This window comes from Hypanus sabinus, chromosome 31, assembly GCF_030144855.1.
Source record: "Hypanus sabinus isolate sHypSab1 chromosome 31, sHypSab1.hap1, whole genome shotgun sequence".
In the NCBI taxonomy this organism is placed as follows: Eukaryota; Metazoa; Chordata; class Chondrichthyes; order Myliobatiformes; family Dasyatidae; genus Hypanus; species Hypanus sabinus.
The window spans coordinates 25,132,846-25,159,710 of NC_082736.1; the positions used below are offsets into that span (position 1 = coordinate 25,132,846).

At 55.0% G+C, this 26,865-nt stretch overlaps 1 protein-coding gene across 5 annotated transcripts in view; it reads left to right on the forward strand.

Moving 5' to 3' along the window:
* vegfba (vascular endothelial growth factor Ba) overlaps positions 1-26,865 on the forward strand; it is a 47,820-nt gene that overhangs the window by 15,919 nt on the left and 5,036 nt on the right. For 3 of the 5 annotated variants that reach the window (XR_009508817.1, XR_009508815.1, XR_009508816.1), the window contains exons 2-6: positions 9,454-9,496; positions 11,677-11,873; positions 14,575-14,648; positions 18,312-18,344; positions 23,430-23,556. Coding sequence is in view for 2 of the 5 variants with exons in the window: in XM_059955207.1 (XP_059811190.1) it covers positions 9,454-9,496; positions 11,677-11,873; positions 14,575-14,648; positions 18,312-18,344 (347 nt within the window). In the remaining 3 variants the exon portion in view is untranslated. The remainder of the gene's footprint in view (positions 1-9,453; positions 9,497-11,676; positions 11,874-14,574; positions 14,649-18,311; positions 18,345-23,429; positions 23,557-26,865) is intronic. The other 2 variants (XM_059955207.1, XM_059955206.1) reach the window with 1 other exon arrangement.

A 26,865-nucleotide genomic window follows, 5' to 3' on the forward strand; every position in this document is an offset into this window, starting at 1 on the left:
TTCTGTGCCTTTCCGGGCCCTTTGCCCTCCACGGAGCGTCAGAGTACCGCCTTCCTGGCCGCTGGTCTCATCCGCCTGCTCAGACAGGCATGGCAGCTTCCCTCGGCTGTCGGAGCAGAGTACCGCTTCTAAATGACTAACCACTCGTTAGTCGAAACTTGGCCAATTCACACGCTCGTAGGAAACCCGCCGCACCCCCCCCCCAAGCTCTCCGGCGCCCCAAGCAGGCCAGGAGGTTTCTCTGCATGTTCTGCCTCCCTCCATACCCCTCCCGTCCATGAGGGGGTCAAGAGGGACCTGAGAGGAAGCTTGTTTTGTTTTAACGCACGTCAGGGGGGGAAATGAGCTGCCAGAGGAAGTGTTTGAGGCAGATATAAAAACAAGCTGTACATGGATAGGAAATGTTCCCAGCCCCTGGACCCCTGCCATTAAGCAAGGGGTCCCGGGACGCCGGGCTGGCAGCCCCTGATTTAGAGGGTTGAGGGTCAAGCAGGTGAGTGTAGTCTGGTGAACTTTGGGTAGGGTGGGAGAACCAAACTTACAACGGAGCAAGTTCAAAGTAAAATTTATTATCGGAGTACGTACACGTTACTGCATACAAACCTGAGGTTCATTTTCATGCGAGCGTACTGAGCGAATCTGTAGAGCAGTAACCACAAACAGGATCATTGGACAACAAATTTTGTGCAATAACTGACAAGACAGGAGTCCTTAAAGTGAGAACATTGGTTGTGGGGACATCTCAATGGATGGGCAAGCGAGTGTCGGTCACGAGCTTGATGGTTGAAGGGCAATAGCTGTCCTTGAACCTGAGGCACTTGTTTAGTCAGAGGAATTCCGGCTCCTGTACTAAAATAAACTGTAACCCTTCCTAGCGTCCCCACAGTAGATCCAGTTCCAATGCTGTCAGTAGTGCCATCTTTCACATATCTGGGGAGCACCCTCTCTGAGGATAGCGGCATTGACAACGACATCCAGAGCCGCACTAAACAGGCATCAGCTGCCTTTGGCGTGGAGTCTTTCAGAACAGGAGCCTTCGTCCCTCCAGAAAGGTCACCGTATACCAAGCGGTCTGTGTCACCGCCCTCCTTTATGGCTGTGAAGCTTGGGTAACCTACAGCCGTCACATCAAGTTCTTGGAGTGCTTCCACATAAGCTGCCTCCAGCGCATCCTGGGAGTTACCTGGAGTGAGTGGGTGCCTCACACTGAAACACTTGTAAACACCAACTGCAGAAGTATCGAGGCCGTGATCACCCAGCGTCAGCTGCAGTGGCTGGGGCACGTGATAAGGATGCCCCCATGTCGGCTACCCCGCAGAGTGTTATACGGCCAGATACATCATGGTCGACGCTCAGCTGGGGGGCCGAAGAAACGCTATAAGGATCAGATGGAGAATGCTTTAAGGAAGTGCAAGATCAGACCTGAGGACCAGGAGGATGTTGTTACTGACCGTGACACCTGGCGACGGCTGTGTAGGGACGGGGTTTGTACGCTGGAGATGGAAAGGGCAACGAGAAGAGAGCCAGGAGGAATGCAGCCATGGTCGCCATCACTACCAACACTACCACATACACGTGTCCCACCTGCAATAGAGCTTGTGGGTCCGGGATAGGACTGTATAGATCTCACCGTTAAAGGAGGACGTCGTCATTGGATTCCGATGGACAAGCGAAAGATGAAGTTGTTTTAATACCCTGTTAAGTTGGGCTCGGCCATTTGTGGTGCAATAGCGCCACCTCCTGGCGAGATGCGGTACTGCAGCGCAGCTTGTCTGGGGCAAAGAAGGAAGATGTCTTTTGATGGGGCGGCGATTTTTCGCTGCCCGGCCACACGTCGAAAGGGCGTCGCAGACAATCTGACTCGGAGTCCCATTCAGATTTATTTAAAACGTGTCCATCGAAGCAGCTTGCCTCCACAGCCGCATGACGGGCTGAGGGCAGCCCGTGAGGGAATCAGCCCCAAAGTAGCACGCCCACGAGACAGAAGAGGGCAACAACAGCGAAACAGGTCTCCCCCCTCCCCAAGCCCCTCACACACACACAGCTCCAACCCCAGGACAGGCTGCCTGCAGTCTCCTTGGCCTAGACTCGTAGGCAAGCTGATCCAGGAGCTTTGACATTCGATCAGACCTTTGGACTGGGGTAGCGAGCTTGGGGGGGGGGGGGGGTCAATAAACAGCCAACTTCTCAAATTTACCTCACGTACATCCAAATATACAGTGAAATGCATTGTCTGGCTTAACAACCAACATAACCTAAGGTTGTGCTATAGTATCGGGCTGGGGCATCCCTACATCGACTGTTCATTCCCCACCATAGATGCTGCCTGACCTTCTGAGTCCCTCCAGCAGTGCGTGCGTTTGTGGGTGTCACTGGGGTGTCATGTTGAAGTCGTATAAGACATTGTAGAAACCGAATGAGGAGCAGCCGTTCAATGCCGTACATAATACAGCAGGGGAAAAAAGTGAAAATCAATAAACCAGTCAATCAATTGCAGTCTATGTATATTGAAATTGAAACAGAGATAATTGTATATTAAAAATGTGAAGTAGTGTTCATGGGCTGGCAGAGGGGAAGAAGCTGTCCCTGAATCGCTGAGTGTGTGTCTTCAGGCTCCTGTACCCCCTCCCTGATGGCAGAGGGGAAGAAGCTGTTCCTGAATCATTGAGTGTGTGTCTTCAGGCTCCTGTACCTCCTCCCTGATGGCAGAGGGGAAGAAGCTGTTCCTGAGTCGCTGAGTGTGTGTCTTCAGGCTCCTGTACCTCCTCCCTGATGGCAGAGGGGAAGAAGCTGTTCCTGAATCGTTGAGTGTGTGTCTTCAGGCTCCTGTACCCCTCCCTGATGGCGGAGGGGAAGAAGCTGTTCCTGAATCGCTGAGTGTGTGTCTTCAGGCTCCTGTACTTCCTCCCTGATGGCGGAGGGGAAGAAGCTGTTCCTGAATCGCTGAGTGTGTGCCTTCAGGCTCCTGTACCTCCTCCCTGATGGCAGAGGGGAAGAAGCTGTTCCTGAATCGCTGAGTGTGTGTCTTCAGACTCCTGTACCTCCTCCCTGATGGCGGAGGGGAAGAAGCTGTTCCTGAATCGTTGAGTGTGTGTCTTCAGGCTCCTGTACCCCCTCCCTGATGGCAGAGGGGAAGAAGCTGTTCCTGAATCGCTGAGTGTGTGTCTTCAGGCTCCGGTACCTCCTCCCTGATGGCAGAGGGGAAGAAGCTGTTCCTGAATCACTGGGTGTGTGTCTTCAGTTTCCTGTACCTCCTCCCTGATGGTGACAGTGAGAAAAGGGCAAGCCCTGGGTAGAGGGAGTCCTTAATGATGGACGCTGCCTTTCTGAGACACTGCTCTTTGAAGATGTCCTGGGTACTTTGTAAGCTGGTGCCCAATGGAGCTGACTGGATTTAAAACCCTCTGCAGCTTCTTTCGGTCCTGTGCAGTAGCCCCTCCATACCAGATAATGCTCTGGCAATGCCCTATAACTCCATTATTTCCTTGGGTTTGCGGGCGTCGAGACTGAGGTTGCTGCTGTGGTTCTTCAGTGCGGTCAGCGCAGCGGTTTACGGTCCCGGCGACCCGGGTTCAATTCCCGCCGCCACCGGAAAGGAGTCTGTACGTTTTCTCCCCGGTTCAGCCCCACCCAGGGTGCTTCCCTCCCAAACCGCGCGGTCGCGGGTGTGACGAGAATACGGCGGGAGAGGCGGTGCAGAACGTCCAGAGGCGCACGCCCGCGCAAAACGCTGGAGAAGCTCGGCAAACCTCAATTGAGGGGAGTAAACGGTCAACGTTTTGGGCCGAGACCCTTCTGCTGGGCAGGAAAGAAAGGGGGAAAACCTGCTCCCTCAATTGAGGGGAGTAAACGGTCAACGTTTTGGGCCAAGGCCCTTCTGCTGGGCAGGGAAGAAAGGGGGAAAACCTGCTCCCTCAATTGAGGGGAGTAAACGGTCAACGTTTTGGGCCAAGGCCCTTCTGCTGGGCAGGGAAGAAAGGGGGAAGACCTGCTCCCTCAATTGAGGGGAGTAAACGGTCAACGTTTTGGGCCAAGGCCCTTCTGCTGGGCAGGGAAGAAAGGGGGAAGACCTTCTCACCCCCGCTTCTCTTGCCTTCTCCCTTTCCAGTCCTGACGAAGGTTCTCAGTCGACGGTTTGTTTTCCCATGCCCTGCTGAGCTCCTCCAGCATTACTCTCGAATGCCAGCAGCGGCGTGATCCCTCGTGCCTCGCGCCGGTCGCCCCTGAGGCCTTCGCTGTAGCTCTGCAGGACAACGGCGACAGCGGTTCCGAGGAGTCGGGAACGAGCACGTCTCTGCTCAGGGCATGTCCAGCAGCAGGCGCGTATAAACCCCCCCTTCCCACCCCCCCCCCGGAGGGCCATCGGGGACTCCCGCCGCCCCAGCCGCAAACCGTTTCAGCCGCGGGCAAACAGTGCCGCAGAGTTAAAACCGGGAGCAACAGGCTCCGGGACAGCTGGGCTGTCGGTTTTACCAATGTGTGTCTGGCCGTACATGGACTTACGTTTACAATTTCGGTGCTGGGGCAATATCCTCCCTCGTTTCCTTTCCTTACTGCGACGGAGAAGTGACGTAACGATAGTCAGCCCCTCGTGTTGGGAGGTAGGTGTGGGAAATAAAATCCTAAATCTCAGGAAAGCAAAGGGTTGCCCAGTTAGGGCGGAGAGGTGGCGGGACGTCCGAGGAGACTGGCTGCCTCTCAGGTTTGCATCTTGAAGTCAGGTGGAGTCTCATGTGGATAGGGTGGTGAAGAAAGCTTTTGGTACGCTGGCCTTTATAAATCAAAGCATTGAGTATAGGAGTAGGGATGTAATGTTAAAATTGTACAAGGCGTTGGTGAGGCCGAATTTGGAGTATTGTGTACAGTTCTGGTCACCGAATTATAGGAAAGATGTCAACAAGATAGAGAGAGTGCAGAGGAGATTTACTAGAATGTTACCTGGGTTTCAGCACCTAAGTTACAGGGACAGTTTGAACAAGTTAGGTATTTATTCTTTGGAGCGTAGAAGGTTGAGGGGGGATTTGATAGAGGTATTTAAAATTATGAGGGGGATAGATAGAGTTGACGTGGATAGGCTTTTTAAATTGAGAGTAGGAGAGATGCAAACAAGAGGACATGAGTTGAGGGTTAGGGGGCAAATGTTTAAGGGTACACGAGGGGGAATTTCTTTACTCAGAGAGTGGTAGCTGTGTGAAACGAGCTTCCAGTAGAAGTGGTAGAGGCAGGTTCGATTTTGTCATTTAAAGTAAAATTGGATAGGGATATGGACAGGAAAGGAATGGAGGGTTATGGGCTGAGTGCGGGCCAGTGGGATTAGGTGAGAGTAAGCGTTCGGCACGGACTAGAAGGGCCGAGATGGCCTGTTTCCGTGCTGTAATCGTTACATGGTTATATCTTCCGAAGCTCTGACGAAATGTGTTCGAGGCCGAGGTAGTTTTGCGGATCGATCAGCTTCTCTTGTCGCGTCCACGGATTCAGGGTTTCCCCGAAACAGGCCGCGAAATGCACGTTTTGCGTCACCAGCCCCGCACAGCCCAAGGGTGTGGCTGCGCGCATCCCCGCACCAACGTGGCGTTACCCGTGGTCCACGACTTTTGACTATGGTCACCCAGGGGAGGGGGAGCCCACGCGGTCACGGAGGGGAGAGCGTGCAAACTCCGTCCCGGCAGCGGTGGGTATCGAACCAAACTCGCCCGTACCGTAAAGGGTATGGGCTAGCCACTAGGCTACCGCATCACAGAGGCATGTGGACAGAAGCGCCGGCTTCTTGCCCCTTCCCCTCACGTCCTGATGAAGGGTCTCGGCCTGAAACATTGAATGTTTTCCCTCTCCATAGACGCTGCCTGACCTGCTGAGTTCCTCCAGCATTTCGTGTGTGTGTGTGTGTGTGTGTGTGTGTGTGTGTGTGTGTGTGTGTGTGTGTTAAATAAATATATACATAGTACATTATAAATTATATACATTCTTCAACAACTTTACATATACTTACTGTAATTCAGATTTTCTCTATTATTCTGTAGTGTATTGTCGTGCTGCCGCAAAGTTAACAGATTCCACAATATTTACCGGTGATATTAATTCTGATTAATAAGAAAGCCAATGGCATGTTGGCCTTCATAACAAGGGGAGTTGAGTATAGGAGTAAAGAAATCCTTCTGCAGCTGTACAGGGCCCTGGTGAGACCACACCTGGAGTATTGTGTGCAGTTTTGGTCTCCAGATCTGAGGAAGGACATTCTTGCTATTGAGGGAGTGCGGCGTAGGTTCCCGAAGTTGATTCCCGGGATGGCGGGACTGTCATATGTTGACAGATTGGAGCGACTGGGCTTGTGTACACTGGAATTTAGAAGGATGAGAGGGGATCTGATTGAAACATATAAGATTATTAAGGGATTGGACACGCTAGAGGCAGGAAACATGTTTCCAATGTTGGGGGAGTCCAGAACTAGAGGCCACAGTTTAAGAATAAGGGGCAGGCCATTTAGAACGGAGTTGAGGAAAAACTTTTTCACCCAGAGAGTTGTGGATTTGTGGAATGCTCTGCCTCAGAAGGCAGTGGAGGCCAATTCTCTGGATGCTTTCAAGAAAGAGTTAGATAGAGCTCAAAGATAGCGGAGTCAAGGGATATGGGGAGAGGGCAGGAACGGGGTACTGATTGTGGATGATCAGCCATGATCACAGTGAATGGCAGCGCTGGCTCGAAGGGCCGAATGGCCGACTCCCGCTCCCAGCTCTGACTCCTGTCCGCGAGCTCGCAGCAGACTGGCTCCTAAATGACGGCGAGACTGAGGACAGAAAGGAGGCGGGGAGCCCAGCGGAGCGTTGCCGTGGCAATGACCTACCCCCTCGATGTCACTGGTCACCGATTTCAGGAAGGAGGGGGTGGCGGTGCACGTGCTCCACCCTCCGCCGAGGGGGTTGAGGGCTTCCAGTCCCTCCCTCGATGCGATCGCCACCGACGGCCGCGTCCCGGCCCAGCAACTTCGACGACACGGCCAAGCCGGCTCGCCAGCTCTGAGCGAGATCCGGCACATCGCCCTCCCTGTCCAAGTCGTGGGCACGGCTCCGCACATCACAGAAACTGGCCTCCCCCCCACCCGCGTGGGCTCTGTCCACTCCTCCCGCTGCCACCCACCCACCCCAGACTCTCTCTCCTCCCGACTATCGGGCAGAAGACTCGAGGTACAGGAGCCTGAAGACAGACACTCAGCGATTCAGGAACAGCTTCTTCCCCTCTGCCATCAGGGAGGAGGTACAGGAGCCTGAAGACACACACTCAACGATTCAGGAACAGCTTCTTCCCCTCTGCCATCAGGGAGGAGGTACAGGAGCATGAAGACACACACTCAGCGATTCAGGAACAGCTTCTTCCCCTCTGCCATCAGGGAGGAGGTACAGGAGCATGAAGACACACACTCAGCGATTCAGGAACAGCTTCTTCCCCTCTGCCATCAGGGAGGAGGTACAGGAGCATGAAGACACACACTCAGCGATTCAGGAACAGCTTCTTCCCCTCTGCCATCAGGGAGGAGGTACAGGAGCCTGAAGGCATGCACTCAACGATTCAGGAACAGCTTCTTCCCCTCCGCCATCAGGGAGGAGGTACAGGAGCCTGAAGGCACACACTCAACGATTCAGGAACAGCTTCTTCCCCTCTGCCATTAGGGAGGAGGTACAGGAGCCTGAAGACACACACTCAGCGATTCAGGAATAGCTTCTTCCCCTCTGCGATCAGGGAGGAGGTACAGGAGCCTGAAGACACACACTCAGCGATTCAGGAACAGCTTCTTCCCCTCTGCGATCAGGGAGGGGGTACAGGAGCCTGAAGACACACACTCAACGATTCAGGAACAGCTTCTTCCCCTCTGCCATCAGGGAGGAGGTACAGGAGCCTGAAGACACACACTCAACGATTCAGGAACAGCTTCATCCCCTCTGCGATCAGGGAGGAGGTACAGGAGCCTGAAGACACACACTCAGCGATTCAGGAACAGCTTCTTCCCCTCTGCCATCAGGGAGGAGGTACAGGAGCCTGAAGGCATGCACTCAACGATTCAGGAACAGCTTCTTCCCCTCCGCCATCAGGGAGGAGGTACAGGAGCCTGAAGGCACACACTCAACGATTCAGGAACAACTTCTTCCCCTCTGCCATTAGGGAGGAGGTACAGGAGCCTGAAGACACACACTCAGCGATTCAGGAATAGCTTCTTCCCCTCTGCGATCAGGGAGGAGGTACAGGAGCCTGAAGACACACACTCAGCGATTCAGGAACAGCTTCTTCCCCTCTGCGATCAGGGAGGGGGTACAGGAGCCTGAAGACACACACTCAACGATTCAGGAACAGCTTCTTCCCCTCTGCCATCAGGGAGGAGGTACAGGAGCCTGAAGACACACACTCAACGATTCAGGAACAGCTTCATCCCCTCTGCCATCAGGGAGGAGGTACAGGAGCCTGAAGACACACACTCAGCGATTCAGGAACAGCTTCTTCCCCTCTGCCATCCGATTCCTACACGGACATCGAGCCCACCATCTCACTGTTTTCTGGCTCTCCTTCTGCGCTACTTAATTTTATATAAAACCTTAAATGAAACATACACTCAGTGGCCACTTTATTAGGTACACCCGCTCGTTAACGCAAATATCTAATCAGCCAATCGTGCGGCAGCAACTCGGTGCGTAAAAGCACACCGACGCGGCCAAGAGGCTCAGCTGTTGCTCAGACCAAACATCGGAATGGGGGGGGGGGTAAATGTGGCTTTGACCGTGGAATGATTGCTGGCGCCAGATGGGGTGGCTTGAGGATCTCAGAAGCTGCTGGGATTGGTGCGAAAAATGGGGGGAAAAAATCCACTGATGGGCAGTTCTGTGGGTGAAGAGACCCCGTTAATGAGGGAGGTTGGAAGGGAACGGCCGGACCGGTTCGAGCTGACGGGAAGGCGACAGTAACGCAAATAACCTCACAGTGGTGTGCGGAAGAGCATCTGTGAACGAACAATTCACCAAACCTTGATCTATCTAATATACATACACACACGCTGAGTGGCCACGGTACTAGGCTCCTTCTATAAATACTAAACTGGCCACTGGGTAAATGTTCCTGGTCCTCGGCTGCTGTAGCACGTCCGCTTCAGGGTTAAACCCCCGGCCGCTGCCCTCTGACCTCTCTCGCCATGCGCTCTGCGATGCCGCCGTTTCCTCCCAAGTCCCGCCGACGTGTGGAATCGGCCTCTGTGAGTTGTGACTCCGTGTGTGGGGCGAGGGGCAGGAGCAGCGCGAGCGGGGGGGCCCGAATGGCCTCCCGCGGGGCCGTTAGGTGTTCTCCGCCGTGTCGGGAATTTTCACCGGAGGCCGTTCGGCATCTGCAGCCTGTCGCGGACTGAGGTGGGGGCAGGTCTGGAACTGTGTGATGCAGGGGGAGGGCAGTCTGCTAACCTGTTCCCTTTCGTTCCAGCCCTCACTGATTCCTCGAGAAGCTCGGCAGCAGGCAAGCCAAGGTAGGGCGCTGAATCCGGATCTTCGAGTTGCCACTCACAGCAAAGCACCGGGACAGAGGGTTCGCTCCACACCGTCCCATCACACACTCCCGGGGTCAGACACAGAGTGAAGCTCCCTCCACACCGTCCCATCACACACTCCCGGGGTCAGACACAGAGTGAAGCTCCCTCCACACCGTCCCATCACACACTCCCGGGGTCAGACACAGAGTGAAGCTCCCTCCACACCGTCCCATCACACACTCCCGGGGTCAGACACAGAGTGAAACTCCCTCCACACCGTCCCATCACACACTCCTGGGGTCAGACACAGAGTGAATCTCCCTCCACACAGTCCCATCACACACTCCCGGGGTCAGACACAGGGTGAAGCTCCCTCCACACCGTCCCATCACACACTCCCGGGGTCAGACACAGAGTGAAGCTCCCTCCACACCGTCCCATCACACACTCCCGGGGTCAGACACAGAGTGAATCTCCCTCCACACCGTCCCATCACACACTCACGGGGTCAGACACAGAGTGAAGCTCCCTCCACACCGTCCCATCACACACTCCCGGGGTCAGACACAGAGTGAATCTCCCTCCACACCGTCCCATCACACACTCCCGGGGTCAGACACAGAGTGAAACTCCCTCTACACCGTCCCATCACACACTCCCAGGGTCAGACACAGAGTGAAGCTCCCTCTACACCGTCCCATCACACACTCCCGGGGTCAGACACGGAGTGAATCTCCCTCCACACCGTCCCATCACACACTCCTGGGGTCAGACACAGAGTGAATCTCCCTCCACATCGTCCCATCACACACTCCCGGGGTCAGACACAGACTGAATCTCCCTCCACACCGTCCCATCACACACTCCTGGGGTCAGACACAGAGTGAAGCTCCCTCCACACCGTCCCATCACACACTCCCAGGGTCAGACACAGAGTGAAACTCCCTCCACACCGTCCCATTACACACTCCCGGGGTCAGACACAGAGTGAAGCTCCCTCCACACCGTCCCATCACACACTCCCGGGGTCAGACACAGAGTGAAGCTCCCTCCACACCGTCCCATCACACACTCCCGGGGTCAGACACAGAGTGAAGCTCCCTCCACACAGTCCCATCACACACTCCCGGGGTCAGACACAGAGTGAAGCTCCCTCCACACCGTCCCATCACACACTCCCGGGGTCAGACACAGAGTGAAGCTCCCTCCACACCGTCCCATCACACACTCCCGGGGTCAGACACAGAGTGAAGCTCCCTCCACACCATCCCATCACACACTCCCAGGGTCAGACACAGAGTGAATCTCCCTCCACACCATCCCATCACAAACTCCCGGGGTCAGACACAGAGTGAAGCTCCCTCCACACCGTCCCATCACACACTCCCGGGGTCAGACACAGAGTGAAGCTCCCTCCACACCGTCCCATCACACACTCCCGGGGTCAGACACAGAGTGAAGCTCCCTCCACACAGTCCCATCACACACTTCCGGGGTCAGACACGGAGTGGAGCTCCCTCCACACCGTCCCATCACACACTCCCGGGGTCAGACACAGAGTGAAGCTCCCTCCACACCGTCCCATCACACACTCCCGGGGTCAGACACAGAGTGAATCTCCCTCCACACCGTCCCGTCACACACTCCCGGGTCAGACACAGAGTGAATCTCCCTCCACACCGTCCCATCACACACTCCCGGGGTCAGACATAGAGTGAAGCTCCCTCCACACCGTCCCATCACTCACTCCCGGGGTCAGACACAGAGTGAAGCTCCCTCCACACCGTCCCATCACCCACTCCCGGGGTCAGACACAGAGTGAATCTCCCTCCACACTGTCCCATCACCCACTCCCGGGGTCAGACACAGAGTGAAGCTCCCTCCACACCGTCCCATCACACACTCCCGGGGTCAGACACAGAGTGAAACTCCCTCCACACCGTCCCATCACACACTCCCGGGGTCAGACACAGAAGGTCCGTCTGATGTTGTTAGAAACCCACACGGTCACACATAAACACGTGAACAGCTGGAGTTCAGGATTTAACCCGAACAGCGACTCTACCCACTGCGTCACTGAGGGACGAAGGCTGGAGGAGGGAGCGAGGAGGTGGGTGTTGTGGGTGGTTTCGGGGCGGGTGTGCGAACTCTGACGGCCGCCCCGTCTGTCCCGGCAGCCATGATGTGGATGGACGTGTACTGGCGGTCGGTGTGCCAGACCCGCGAGACGCTGGTGGCCATCAACAGCGAGTACCCCAACGAGGTGGAGTACATCTTCGTGCCCTCCTGTGTCCTTCTCACCCGCTGCTCCGGATGCTGTAACGACGAGCAGCTCCAGTGTGTCCCGACGAACACTGACACCGTCCTCATGCAGGTAACCCAGCTCCGTCCCTCTCCCCGTACCTGTCGCTCATTCCGTCCCTCTCCCTTCCCCCACAAACAACGACAGCCCGGCTCCAGATGGTTAACTACCCCCTCCCACCCTTTTCCCCACCCCGCCCCCATCCAACCAAGTTCAGCTTTCTTTTGCGATGAGCCCGCAGTTTCCCGGTCTCTGATGCCATTTATTCGATGACTCGGCGGTGGTGGGATTCGAACCGGCTGCTGGTCCTGGAGCTTAACCACTGAGCCAGCTGCCAGAGCTGCCGGCCGGTCGCACAGAATGAATGATTTTTGAAAGGAGAATCGGAACCAGGTCTAACGTCACCGGCGTATACCGCGAAATTTCAAACGAGTGGAAATCTGCAGACAATGGAAATCCAAACGATGCACACAAAACGCTGGAGGAACTCAGCAGGCCAGGCACCGTCTATGGGAAAGGGTGAACAGTCGACGTTTCGGGCTGAGACCCTTTGGCAGGACTGCTGAGTGCCTGCAGCATTTCGTGTGTGTTGCTGTTGTGAAATCTGTTGACTTTGCGACAGCAGTGCGTTCCGCGATAATGGAGAGACAAAGCTGTGAATTACAGTCAGTGTGTACATTACGAAATCCCGCTGGTTTCCTCCACTGCGTAAGTCTAGGGAACACCCACTCCCGTCCCGCCAAGCCGATGAATTTCAGACGGCCCTCCCACCTCAAACCCCTGTTTGTGTGGATGCCGTGTGGCTGTTACAGCTCAGAGCTGATAAACCACAGACAGGACACTGCCCACGATTAAAGGAACCGTATTTATGAATCTTACCTAAATGGTGAGTGAAGAAGAATGAAAAGAACAGGGTCCGCTTTAATCGAACAGTGAGACGTGCAGGAGTCAGAGCTCATCGTGAGCGTCTCTGTCGCTCGCGCGCTGGGCCCTCGGTCCGCGTGAAAGCTCACACCGCCTTCCCAAACGTCTCGAACAAACGGGTCTCCCACCGGGTTGAATCCTGCGACCGGTTCTCCCCAGCGTCTTCTCTCTTCATCTCCAACAAACGCCCCGCGCCCAACCCTCATGTCCCTCCCCTCAGCTCCAGCAACCTTACTGGACGACACCTGTCCCTCATCTTCGACAATAGCCCGGGTAGTTCTTACAGAGCTGCTGAATGGAATACCCACAGTAAAGATTACAGTTAAATAAGTAGTGCAAAAATAGAAATTTAAAAAGTAGTGAGGTAGTGTTCATGGGTTCAGTGTCCATTCAGAAATCGGACGGCAGAGGGGGAGAAGCTGTTCCTGAATCGTTGACTGTGTCTTCAGGCTCCTGTACCTCCTCCCTGAAGGCAGAGGGGAAGAAGCTGTTCCTGAATCACTGAGTGTGTGTCTTCAGGCTCCTGTACCTCCTCCCTGACGGCAGAGGGGAAGAAGCTGTTCCTGAATCGTTGAGTGTGTGTCTTCAGGCTCCTGTACCTCCTCCCTGATGGCAGAGGGGAAGAAGCTGTTCCTGAATCGTTGAGTGTGTGTCTTCAGGCTCCTGTACCTCCTCCCTGATGGCGGAGGGGAAGAAGCTGTTCCTGAATCGTTGAGTGTGTGTCTTCAGGCTCCTGTACCCCCTCCCTGATGGCAGAGGGGAAGAAGCTGTTCCTGAATCGTTGAGTGTGTGTCTTCAGGCTCCTGTACCTCCTCCCTGATGGCAGAGGGGAAGAAGCTGTTCCTGAATCACTGAGTGTGTGTCTTCAGGCTCCTGTACCTCAATCCCTGATGGCAGAGGGGAAGAAGCTGTTCCTGAATCGTTGAGTGTGTGTCTTCAGGCTCCTGTACCCCCTCCCTGATGGCAGAGGGGAAGAAGCTGTTCCTGAATCGTTGAGTGTGTGTCTTCAGGCTCCTGTACCTCCTCCCTGATGGCAGAGGGGAAGAAGCTGTTCCTGAATCACTGAGTGTGTGTCTTCAGGCTCCTGTACCTCCCCCCTGATGGCAGAGGGGAAGAAGCTGTTCCTGAATCACTGAGTGTGTGTCTTCAGGATCCTGTACCTCCTCCCTGATGGCAGAGGGGAAGAAGCTGTTCCTGAATCACTGAGTGTGTGTCTTCAGGCTCCTGTACCTCAATCCCTGATGGCAGAGGGGAAGAAGCTGTTCCTGAATCGTTGAGTGTGTGTCTTCAGGCTCCTGTACCTCCCCCCTGATGGCAGAGGGGAAGAAGCTGTTCCTGAATCACTGAGTGTGTGTCTTCAGGCTCCTGTACCTCCTCCCTGATGGCAGAGGGGAAGAAGCTGTTCCTGAATCACTGAGTGTGTGTCTTCAGGCTCCTGTACCTCCCCCCTGATGGCAGAGGGGAAGAAGCTGTTCCTGAATCACTGAGTGTGTGTCTTCAGGATCCTGTACCTCCTCCCTGATGGCAGAGGGGAAGAAGCTGTTCCTGAATCATTGAGCGTGTGTCTTCAGGCTTCTGTACCTCCTCCCTGATGGTAGCAATGAGAAGAGGGCATGTCCTGGGTGGTGGGGGTCCTTAATGATGGACGCTTTCTGAGGCACCGCTCCTCGAACCTGTGCGTGTTGTTGTGTGGACAAATACTTGCGTGTCTACAGGTACGCACGTGGGTGTCTGTGTAGGGGTGAGGTTGTGTACCGCTCCTGCCTCAGCCGCTGCGGTCCGTGTCGGTTCTCTCCCCTCGCCTGGCCCCCAGACGCCTGGAAATGCTCTCCGTTCTCTCCCCTCGCAGATCTTGAAGGTGAAGCACCAGACGAGCCAGCTGGTGGAGATGTCCTTCGTCCATCACAGACGCTGTGATTGTAGGTAAGAGCCAGTGACCGGCGTGGCAAAACCAGGACCCCCCCCCCCCGATCCGAGCGGGGGGGGCCCAGCTCCCGGGACAGTCTGTGGAGAGGGAGGTGGGGGGGGGGGGGAGGCAGTCTCCCAAGCCTCAGCTCTGGGCAAATCCTGAAAGCCCAGACCCAAATACCCCTGAAGTGGGCAGCTCTCTGGCAACCTTGCAAAGGTACAATTTAACCAGAGAAATGTACACAACGTACATCTTGAAATGCTTTTTCTGCACAAACATCCACAAAAACATGTAGAAACATAGAAAACCTACAGCACAATACAGGCCCTTCAGCCCACAAAGTTGTGCCTTACCTTAGAAATTACCCAGGGTTACCCATAGCCCTCTATTTTTCTAAGCTCCATGTACCTGTCCAGGAGTCTCTTAAAAGACCCTATCGTATCCGCCTCCACCACCATTGCTGGCAGCCCATTCCACACACTCACCACTCTCTGAGTGAAAAACTTATCCCTGACATCTCCTCTGTACCTACTCCCCAGCACCTTAAACCTGTGTCCTCTTGTTCTAACCATTTCAGCCCTGGGAAAAGCCTCTGACTATCCACACGATCAATGCCTCTCATCATTGTACACCTCCATCAGGTCACCTCTCATCCTCCATCGCTCCAGGGAGAAAAGGCCAAGTTCACTCAACGTATTCTCATAAGGCATGCTCCCCAGTCCAGGCAACATCCTCGTAAATCTCCTCTGCACCCTTTCTATGGTTTCCTTATCCTTCCTGTAGTGAGGTGACCAGAACTGAGCACAGTAATCCAAGTGGGGTCTGATCAGGGTCCTATATAGCTGAAACATTACCTCTCGGCTCTTAAACTCAATCCCACAGTTGATGAAGGCCCATGCACCGTACGCCTTCTTAACCGCAGGGGCAACCTGTGTAGCAACTTTCAGTGTCCTGTGGACTCGGATCCCAAGATCCCTCTGATCCTCCACACTGCCAGGAGTCTTACCATTAATACTATATTCTGCCATCATGTTTGAACGACCAAAATGAACCACCTCACACTTATCTGGGTTGAACTCCATCTGCCACTTCTCAGCCCAGTTTTGCATCCCGCTGTTACCTCCGACAGCCCTCCGCACTGTCCACAAACACCTCCAGCTCCCTTTCCTCAGCTCCGTGTTCCCTCTACCCCTCTCAACCCTGAAAGCAACGCAGCCCAGCCACAGGCCCAACGTATCCATGGCAACCGATATGTTGTCTTTGCGGCAGCACTACAACGCAATAAATAGCAATAGAGGATCATTGTGAATTACAGTAAATATGTAAACAGTTAAAAGTAAATAAGTAGTGCAGAAAAATAGAAAGAAAACAAGTAGCGAGGTAGTGTTCACGGGTTCAACGACCGTTTAGCAATCGGATGGCGGAGGGGAAGAAGCTGTTCCTGAATCATTGAGTGTGTGTCTTCAGGCTCCTGTACCTCCCCCCTGATGGCAGAGGGGAAGAAGCTGTTCCTGAATCGCTGAGTGTGTGTCTTCAGGCTCCTGTACCTCCTCCCTGATGGCAGAGGGGAAGAAGCTGTTCCTGAATCGCTGAGTGTGTGTCTTCAGGCTCCTGTACCTCCTCCCTGATGGCAGAGGGGAAGAAGCTGTTCCTGAATCGCTGAGTGTGTGTCTTCAGGCTCCTGTACCTCCTCCTTGATGGCAGAGTGGAAGAAGCTGTTCCTGAATCATTGAGTGTGTGCCTTCAGGCTCCTGTACCTCCTCCCTGATGGCGGAGTGGAAGATGCTGTTCCTGAATCGCTGAGTGTGTGTCTTCAGGCTCCTGTACCTCCTCCCTGATGGCAGAGGGGAAGAAGCTGTTCCTGAATCGTTGAGTGTGTGTCTTCAGGCTCCTGTACCTCCTCCCTGATGGCAGAGGGGAAGAAGCTGTTCCTGAATCGTTGAGTGTGTGTCTTCAGGCTCCTGTACCTCCTCCCTGATGGTAGCAATGAGAAGAGGGCATGTCCAGGGTTGTGGGGGTCCTTAATGATGGACGCTGCCTTTCTGAGGCATATCCTGGACACAACGGAGGCCAGTGTCCATGATGGAGCTGTCTGAGTTTACAACTCTCTGCAGCTCACTTCGATCCTGTGCAGTAGCCCCGTACCAGACGGCGATGCAGCCAGTCAGAATGCTGTCCACGGCACATCTGTAGAAATTTGCGAGTGTTTCAGGTGACAAACCAAATCTCCCCAAACTCCGAATGTTATATAGCCACTGCCCTGCCTTCTTTGTAGCTGCATCGATATGTTGGGACCAGGCGAGATCCCCAGAGAAATTGACACCCGGGAACTAACTCCATCTCCCTCTCTCCCCCTCTCTCTCTCTCTCCCTCTCCCCTCTCTCTCTCTCTCCCTCACTCCCCCTCTCTCTCTCTCTCCCTCTCTCTCTCTCTCTCCCACTCCCTCCCTATCTCTCTCCTCTCTCTCTCCTCTCTCTCTCTCTGCTCTCTCTCTCCTCTCTCTCCCCCTCTCCTTCTCTCCCTCTCTCACTCTCTCTCTCTCTCCCTCTCCCCTCTCTCTCTCTCTCACTCCCCCTCTCTCTCTCTCTCTCTCACTCCCCCTCTCTCTCTCTCCCTCTCTCTCTCTCTCCCACCCTCCCTATCTCTCTCCTCTCTCTCCTCTCTCTCTCTCCGCTCTCTCTCTCCTCTCTCTCCCCCCTCTCTCTCACTCTCCCTCTCTCTCTCTCCCCATCCCTCCCTATCTCTCTCCCTCTCTCTCCTCTCTCTCTCCTCTCTCTCTCCGCTCTCTCTCTCCTCTCTCACCCCCTCCCTCTCTCTCCCCCTCTCTCTCCCCTCTCTCTCTCCCCCTCTCTCCTCTCCCTCTCCCTCTCTTACCCTCTCTCCTCTCTCTCCCCCTCTCTCCCCCTCTCTCTCCCTCTCTCTCCCTCTCTCCCTCCCTCCCTCTCTCTCTCTCCCCCTCGCCCCTCTCTCCCTCTCTCTCTCTCCCCCTCTCTCTCTCCCCCTCTCTCTCCCCTCTCTCTCCCCCTCTCTCTCCCTCTCTCTCTCTCCCCTGACCCTCTCTCTCCCCCTCTCCCTCCCTCTCCCTCTCCCTCTCTCTCCCTCTCCCTCTCTCCCCCTCTCTCCCTCTCTCTCTCCCTCTCTCTCTCCCTCTCTCTCTCCCTCTCTCTCTCCCTCTCTCTCTCCCCCTCTCTCCCTCTCTCTCCTCTCTCCCTCTCTCCCTCTCCCTCTCCCCCTCTCCCTCTCTCTCTCCCCCTCTCTCTCTCCCCTCTTTCTCTCCCTCTTTCTTCACCCCCCCTCTGTCTCTTTAATTGGTCATTGTAAATTCTCCCATGATTAGGCTGGGATTAAATCGGGGAGGGGGGGTGACTGACCAGCAGTGCTCAAAGGGCCCATATGGTCTATTCCGCATTGTGTCTCAATTTTTTAATTAAATAGGCTGAAAGTTTACATGTAAACAAATGATTATCTTTTAAAAAATCATAAGTAAGCATAGAAAAATTAAACTAAACGAAAATTGCAGGAAAAGTAAGAACTCTATGCCCTTATCTGACACGGGTGATTACAAAAGGTGGGTGTGTCAGGGTCAGAACGGTGTTGAGGGGTGGCTGGAGGGTGCAAGGGTGGGGGTGTCGACATTCTCCAGGCCTGCTCTGACTCCTCACTTTCTTCTGTTTCAGACCAAAGAAAGATATAAAACGCATCCTCACGAGGTGAGTTCATCAGTTTTCTGTGGGTAGTTATAGGCTGCAGAGAAACGGGTTTCCAGCCCTTCCTCGGCTGGCAAATAGCGTATTGTGACGTCTGCAGTGCACCTGTGAACTTGTCCACAGCAAATCCCACAGGAAGCTCAAGTCTCTGAGTGAAGTTCTGCATTGCCCATCACACACTCCCGGGGTCAGACACAGAGTGAAGCTCCCTCCACACCGTCCCATCACACACTCCCGGCGTCAGACACAGAGTGAAGCTCCCTCCACACCGTCCCATCACACACTCCCGGGGTCAGACACAGAGTGAATCTCTCTCCACACCGTCCCATCACACACTCCCGGGGTCAGACACAGAGTGAATCTCTCTCCACACCGTCCCATCACACACTCCCGGGGTCAGACACAGAGTGAAGCTCCCTCCACACCGTCCCATCACACACTCCCGGGGTCAGACACAGAGTGAAGCTCCCTCCACACCGTCCCATCACACACTCCCGGCATCAGACACAGAGTGAAGCTCCCTCCACACCGTCCCATCACACACTCCCGGCATCAGACACAGAGTGAAGCTCCCTCCACATCGTCCCATCACACACTCCCGGGGTCAGACACAGAGTGAATCTCTCTCCACACCGTCCCATCACACACTCCCGGGGTCAGACACAGAGTGAAGCTCCCTCCACACCGTCCCATCACACACTCCCGGGGTCAGACACAGAGTGAAGCTCCCTCCACACCGTCCCATCACACACTCCCGGGGTCAGACACAGAGTGAATCTCTCTCCACACCGTCCCATCACACACTCCCAGGGTCAGACACAGAGTGAAGCTCCCTCCACACCGTCCCATCACACACTCCCAGGGTCAGACACAGAGTGAAGCTCCCTCCACACCGTCCCATCACACACTCCCGGGGTCAGACACAGAGTGAATCTCTCTCCACACCGTCCCATCACACACTCCCAGGGTCAGACACAGAGTGAAGCTCCCTCCACACCGTCCCATCACACACTCCCTGGGTCAGACACAGACTGAATCTCTCTCCACAACGTCCCATCACACACCCCCGGGGTCAGACACAGAGTGAATCTCTCTCCACACCGTCCCATCTCACACCCCCGGGGTCAGACACAGAGTGAATCTCTCTCCACACCATCCCATCACACACTCCCAGGGTCAGACACAGAGTGAATCTCTCTCCACACTGTCCCATCACACACTCCCGGGGTCAGACACAGACTGAATCTCCCTCCACACCGTCCCATCACACACTCCCTGGGTCAGACACAGAGTGAAGCTCCCTCCACACCGTCCCATCACACACTCCCTGGGTCAGACACAGACTGAATCTCTCTCCACAACGTCCCATCACACACCCCCGGGGTCAGACACAGAGTGAATCTCTCTCCACACCGTCCCATCACACACCCCCGGGGTCAGACACAGAGTGAATCTCTCTCCACACCATCCCATCACACACTCCCGGGGTCAGACACAGAGTGAATCTCTCTCCACACTGTTCCATCACACACTCCCGGGGTCAGACACAGACTGAATCTCCCTCCACACCGTCCCATCACACACTCCCGGGGTCAGACACAGAGTGAAGCTCTCTCCACACCGTCCCATCACACACTCCCGGAGTCAGACACAGAGTGAATCTCTCTCCACACTGTCCCATCACACACTCCCGGGGTCAGACACAGACTGAATCTCCCTCCACACCGTCCCATCACACACTCCCTGGGTCAGACACAGAGTGAATCTCCCTCCACACCGTCCCATCACACACTCCCTTTTTGGATAAGTCTCTATTAGCTTTGCTCAACATGATGGAGCAAAATTTGCCCATTCCTCCTTGCAAAATTGCTCAGACCGTGCCAGGTTTGTTTGGGGGGCGGTAGACAGAAATCTTTAGGTCTGACCCGGAATGTTCAGTCGGATTAAGGTCAGGACTCTGGCTGGGCCTGTCAAGGCCTTTGAAAGCAAGACCTTGGGCTCCGTGATGGAGGTGAGTGACGTTATTTCCTCAATACTCTGGTCAGGCTATGCTTGGAGCACAGTGTTCGGTTCCAATCACCTCATTCGAGGAAGGATGTGTGAGAGGATGTAGAGGAGATTTTCCAGGGTTAGAGAGTGGGGTCAAACGAGCTAGGACTTTTCCCTTTGGAGGTGAAGGAGGATGGGAGGTGACTCGGTAAGGGTGAGGGGACATAGACCTGGGACTTTTTTTCCCAGGGTGCATATCTTTCAGATGATTGGAGGGAAGTATGGGTGGGGGGGATGTCAGAGGTAGGTCTTTACACAGAGAGCGGTGACTGTGTGGAAGACGCTGATGCATATTTAAGAGGCCCGCAGATGGGCACCAGGATGAAAGAAAAAGGGAGTGTTTTGTGGGAGGGAGGGGTTCAAGGGTCAGCACAGCATTGTGGGCTGAAGGGCCTATACTCGGCTGTTCACTGTTCCGGTACAAGTGCTGGGCGGCCTCACGGAGCTTTTTCACAAAACCACAAGATGCACTGATAAGGCGACTAGCTACCCCGGGGTCTCTTCCCCAGGGCGGGTTGCAGGGGGGGGGGGTCCTAGAGAGGAGGTGAGGTGGGAAAGAGCCAAAAGGAGAGAGCTTCTCTCTGTCCCTATCAGACGCCGCCTTCTTCAGCCCTTCACCCCTTTCCACCAATCACCTCCCAGCTTCTTACGCCTTCCCCCTCACCTGGTCTCCCCTATCTCCCGCCAGCTTGTACTCCTTCCCTGCCCCCCCCCCCCCCCAGCCTCCTCGGTGGGCATGTGGAACGAGCTGCCGGGGAGGCAGGTACAAAGGACACTTGGACAGGTTCATGGATTGGAGAAGCTTAGGCGGCCCCGTATCCCCCAGACTAGCTCAGGTTGCGTATAACTTGGGCAGGTTTGAAGGACACCTTCCTGGGCTGTGTAACTCAATAACTCTACCTTTAAAGAAAACAAACCCAGAGGACCCCAGGAACTCCCAGCAGGTCAGGCGGCATCTGTGGGGAGAGAGACCGTTTCGAGTCAACGAAGTTTAGTCTAAACTGGAATCAGTCAGAAGTGAAACCAGGTCTGAATTGGGAGGAAACTGGAGCTCTGCGAGGGGATAATCGAGTTCCCAGAGCGTCGGGATTCGGCTATTTTCGATCCCTGGGTTCTTCTAGGAGCCCGGGAGTGAGCGAGAAAACGTTTGCCTCTTCACGGTTGTTCATTGTGAAGATTAAACAGAGCATTTGAAACGAAGTGAGGAGCGGAGAAGCAGAGATAACAGAAATTCCTTAGCTGAAGATAAACCAAGCGAGAGGCTACATAATTAAAACAAAACACACGTGTCACGTGCTAATACGGAGCCAATCAGAAAGTGTCAAGGTAACTGCTATACTTCCTCCCGCCAGTAGGTGGAGGCAAATGTGAAAAATACATGAGCAGCAAAGATAAAAATTGTTAAAAATACGAATTATGTCAGTTAAGAAAAACTATGATTTTAGTCTTGCATTAATTCAATTAATATCTTAAAAGAAGTGTTAAAACGACAGCTGATTCCAACGAGAGCACATGCCTCAGTGGAATCTTTCCGGAAACTTTGAGGCGGTTTTCAGAGAAGTTATTCAAGTACACGACACAAATCCAAGCAGCTCTGCGCGGTGCTGGAGCAGCAGACACATACACACGCACGCAGGTCGGGCAGCGTCTATGGAGGAGGGATAAACGTCTCAGGCCGAGACCCTTCTGCAGGACTGGAAAGGAAAGGGGGGGCGGGGGTGAAGCCAGAGTGAGAAGGTGGGGGGACTGCAAGCTGACGGGTGATAGGTGAGACCAGGCGAGGGAGAAGGCGATTGGGTGGAGATGGCGGACGAAGTAAGAAGCTGGGAGGCGATTGGTGGAAGAGGTGAAGGGCTGAAGATTCTCCCTGTTCCCTTTCTCCCACTGACTCCCCAGGCCCTTCCAGCTGATTCCCCAGGGGTTACGGAAACTGGGTGACCCCTCCCTCTGCATGTCCGCTGGCATAGATGGCTGTCTCTGATTTTCTCTCTCTCCCCCCCCCTCCCCCACTCTCCGCCCTCTCCCCCTCTCTCCCCCCTCTCCCTCTCTCCACTCTCTCCCCTCTCCACTCCCCCACTCTCCCCACTCTCCCCCTCTCCCACTCTCTCCCCTCTCCCCCTCTCTCCCCCTCTCCACTCCCCCACTCTCCCCCACTCTCCCCCTCTACCACTCTCTCCCCCTCTCCCCCTCTCTCCCCCTCTCCCACTCTCTCCCCCCTCTCCCACTCTCTCCCCCCTCTCCCCCTCTCTCCCCCTCTCCCCCTCTCTCCCCCCTCTCCCCCTCTCCACTCTCTCCCCTCTCCACTCCCCCACTCTCCCCACTCTCCCCTCTCCTACTCCCCCCTCTCCCACTCTCTCCCCTCCCTCTCTCTCTTCCTCTCCCCCTCCCCTCTCTCCCCACTCTCCCACTCTCCCCTCTCCCCACTCTCCCCTCTCTCCCCTCCTACTCTCTCCCCTCTCCCCCTCTCTCCCTCCCACTCTCTCCACTCTCCCCCACTCTCCCCTCTCTCCCTCCCCTCCCCCTCTCCGCCCTCTCCCCCTCCCCTCTCCCCCTCTCTCCCACTCTCCCCTCTCCCCTCCTACTCTCTCCTCTCTCCCTCTCCCACTCTCTCCACTCTCCCCCACTCTCCCCCCTCCCCTCCCACTCTCCCCCTCACCTCCAAATCCTCTCTGTCCACTCTCCCTCCTACTCTCCCCTCTACTCCCCTCACCAACTCCCACTCTCCCCCTCCACTGCCACCACCCCCACTCTCCTCCACTCTCCCCCTCCCTCCCCACTCTCCTACCCACTCCCCACTCCACTCTCCGCTCTACTCCCCTCACCTCCAACCCCCCTCATGCCCCCTGGACTTCCTCGCACCACCCCTTTCCCCCTCTCCACCTCCACCCTCTGTACCCTCTTCCCCTTCATCCCCTTCTCCCCCACCCCTCTCCCCTACCCCACTCTCGTAACCCTCTCTCTATCTCCACCCTATCCCACTTTCTATCTCTCTATTCCCCTCTCTCTCTCTCTGTCTCCCGTGTTTTTATCTTCCCACAGAGGTCCCCTGACAGGAAAGCTGCCTTGCAGCCGGGCCAGCGAGAGAGGCAGGGCTGCGGAGGGTCAGCGCCATTCCCCTCAATCCTGTTCCACGCACGCCAGCAGACGGCGGGGCGGTGTACCCAGGGTGAGCCAAGCTGTCCCTCCCCTTCCTCATTCCCAATCTCCGTCCTTCCCCTTTCTCTTTCACATTTCCTTGTTCTACTCGAACCCTGGGGTGGACCAGTCAGTGACGGGGAGCAGGAACCGTGGCTAATTCCCCCTCTCTCTAACCCAGGGGTGAACGGTCAGTGACAGGGAGCGGGACCCCTGGCTGATTCTCCCTCTCTCTAACCCAGGGGTGACCGGTCAGTGACGGGGGAGCGGGACCCTGGCTGATTCTCCCTCTCTCTAACCCAGGGGTGACCGGTCAGTGACGGGGAGCAGGACCCCTGGCTAATTACCCCTCTCTCTAACCCAGGGTGACCGGTCAGTGACGGGGAGCGGGACCCCTGGCCGATTCTCCCTCTCTCTAACCCAGGGGTGACCCGGTCAGTGACGGGGAGTGGGACCCTGGCTTAGTGGAAGAGAAGTCATATTCTAGATCTTTACAACATAGTACAGGCCCTTTGGCCCACAATGTTGCGCTGACTCCAAGATATTCTAACCCTTCCCTCCCACATAGCCCTCCATTTTTCTATCATCGATGTGCCTAAGAGTTTCCTAAATGCCCCTAATCCCCTAATGTATCTCCTTCTACCACCACATTAAAGAACTTTCCTCTGGTCATTCCCCACCCCCCCCCCATCACCTAAAGTTAGCCCACCTCGTATTAGGCACTTCAACACCGGGGGTGGGGGGGGGATGTCCCTGGCCGTCTGCTCGATCTGTCCCACTTCTCATTTTGTGAACCTCCAGTCGCCCCTCGTCCCTCACTCCAAGGGGGAGAAAGCCCTCGTTCGCTCTATCCACCCTCGTTAATCCAGGCAGTACCCTCTCTAAATCCTCCACGGGGCAACTGGAGCTGAACACAATATTCCCAGCGCATACCCCTCCCAGTTCGTCTGTAGGACAGTACAGGCCCTTCAGCCCATTTTTCTACCTTCCAAGCGTTTCTTAAATGCTCCTGCTGTATCTGCCCCCCCCCACTACCTCGAAGGGTGCTCCATGCCCCTTTCCCAGTAAGGGACCTACGTCCAGAGAGCACCACCCCCTCATATTTTCCCCAGTCATCTTAAAATTATGTCCCCAGTTCGGTCCAACTTATTGGAGATGTTTGAATGTGGGGTGGGGGGGGTAGATGTCCCAAACCTAGATCTTCAGAGTGCACGTCAGAATGAGAAGCAGGTTTAATTACATAAGTCGTGGAGAAACAGAGGTTAAAAAGTAGTGAGGTCCATTCGGACGGCGGAGGGGAAGAATCTGCCCCCGAGTCGCTGAGTGTGTGCCTACAGGCTCCTGTCCCTCCTCCCTGATGGTAGCAGTGAGAACGAGGCGGGACCTGGGTGGTGGGGGTCCTTAGTGATGGACGCCGCCTTAGCAAGCGCCAGCGAGGGATTTATTGCGGACAGTAAAGCTCGGGCTGTGCGAGGCGCTCCCGATGTAGGCGGGACGATTTGTCGCCCAACAGAACCCTCCGGGCCCACCAACGGCGAGGGTGTCTGGGTTGGGCAGGGGGGTAACAGCAGTGACGGAGATCGGTGCTGGGGGTCTCTTCCCCCTTTTCGTATCAGTTACTTGGGGCGAAGGCGCGGCCGTCAGATTCCACAATAAAGTAGAAAAAACTACAGCACTATACAGGCCCTTCGGCCCACAAAGCTGTGCTGAACACATGCTTACCACAGAAATTACCTGGAGTTACCCACAGCCCTCGGTTTCTCTAAGCTCAGAGCTTCTACCTTTTTTTCCAAGCAGAGATGTCACGTTACGCGCTCAGTGGCCGGTTTATTGGCTACAGCCGCTCGCTAATGCAAATATCTAAATCAGCCAATCACGCGGCAGGAAACTCGAAGCACGCGGGCACGGCCAGGAGGATCAGTTGTTGCTCAGGCCAAACACCAGTGTGGGGGGGGGGGGGGCAGTGTGGCTCTTGTGACTTTCACCACGGACTGGCCGCCAGAGCCAGATGGGGTGGTTCGAGTACCTGCCGATCCCCTGGGATTTTCACGCACGGCGGGCCCCTGGAGCTTACGGAAAATGGTGCGGGAAGTGCAGCCATTTTGCAGGTCTGTGGGTGAAAGTGCCCTGTTAGTGAGAGAGGTCAGAGGAGAACGGCCAGACTGACAGGAAGGCGACAGCAACTCAAATATCAGCGGTGAACGCACAGCACATCGGAATTCATAGGGCTACAGCAGTGGGAGACAACGAACCCAGTGGCTACTTTATTGAAGTACTGGACGTACGGTGAAGCGCCTGCTGGGGAGGGCAGCATTAAGAAGAGGGACGCCTCACGTCTTACTAAGCTGGTAAGGTGTGGTGAACTATGTGCCTGTCGGGACACGCCCCTGCTGACTGCTCCTGTGGCTCCTCCCACAGGCCCCTGTATAAAGGAGACCTGCGGCCTGAAGATCGGCCTCAGTCTCCAGGACCTTGTATGATAGACACTCACTCCTGGTTCCTTCTTCCAGTCAATAAAAGCCGATATCTCGCCTACGTCTCAGTGTGAGTTATTGATGGTGCATCATAAGGAAGGCGGGCTCTGTCATGGGCACAGAACTGGAGAGTATGACATCGGTGGCAGAGCGGAGGGCGCTGAGTAGGCTACGGTCAATCATGGAAAACCCTGAACATCCTCTGCACAGCACCATCCAGAGACAGAGAAGCAGCTTCAGCGGCAGGTTGCAGTCAATGCAATGCTCCTCAGACAGGATGAAGAGATCATTACTCCCCAACGCCATTCGGCTCTACAATTCAACCACCAGGGGCAAGACATGTTAAAGTGCCGGGGTTAGGACTGAGCTTAAGTTACCACTCAATGCACTTTAGTAAACTATTTAAGAACTTTTTAAAAGCTATTTATTAATGCTTTTTGGGAGGGTGATTTTAGATGCATATCATATTTATATTGAGTTAAATACTGTATGTAATTAGTTTTGCTACAATAAGTGTATGGGACACTGGAAAAATGTTGAATTTCCCCTTGGGGATGAATAAACTATCTATCTATCTATCTATCTAATAAAATGGCCACTAGATTTAAGCAGAAGGGAGGGGCAGGCTCTTCAGCCCATCCAATCCCTGGCAGCCCACTTACTTAAACTCAGACACATTCTGGAGCCGCTGGCTTCTCCCTCCCTTCCCCTCCGGTCCCGATGGAGGGTCTTGGCCTGAGACGTCGACTGTCTCCACTGATGCTGCCCGGCCTGCTGAGATCCTCCAGCATTGTGTGTGCGTTGCTCTGGGTCTCCAGCGTGGTGAGTCTGCGTGGTGGCCTACCTAGCCGAGCTTTTTGCCTGCG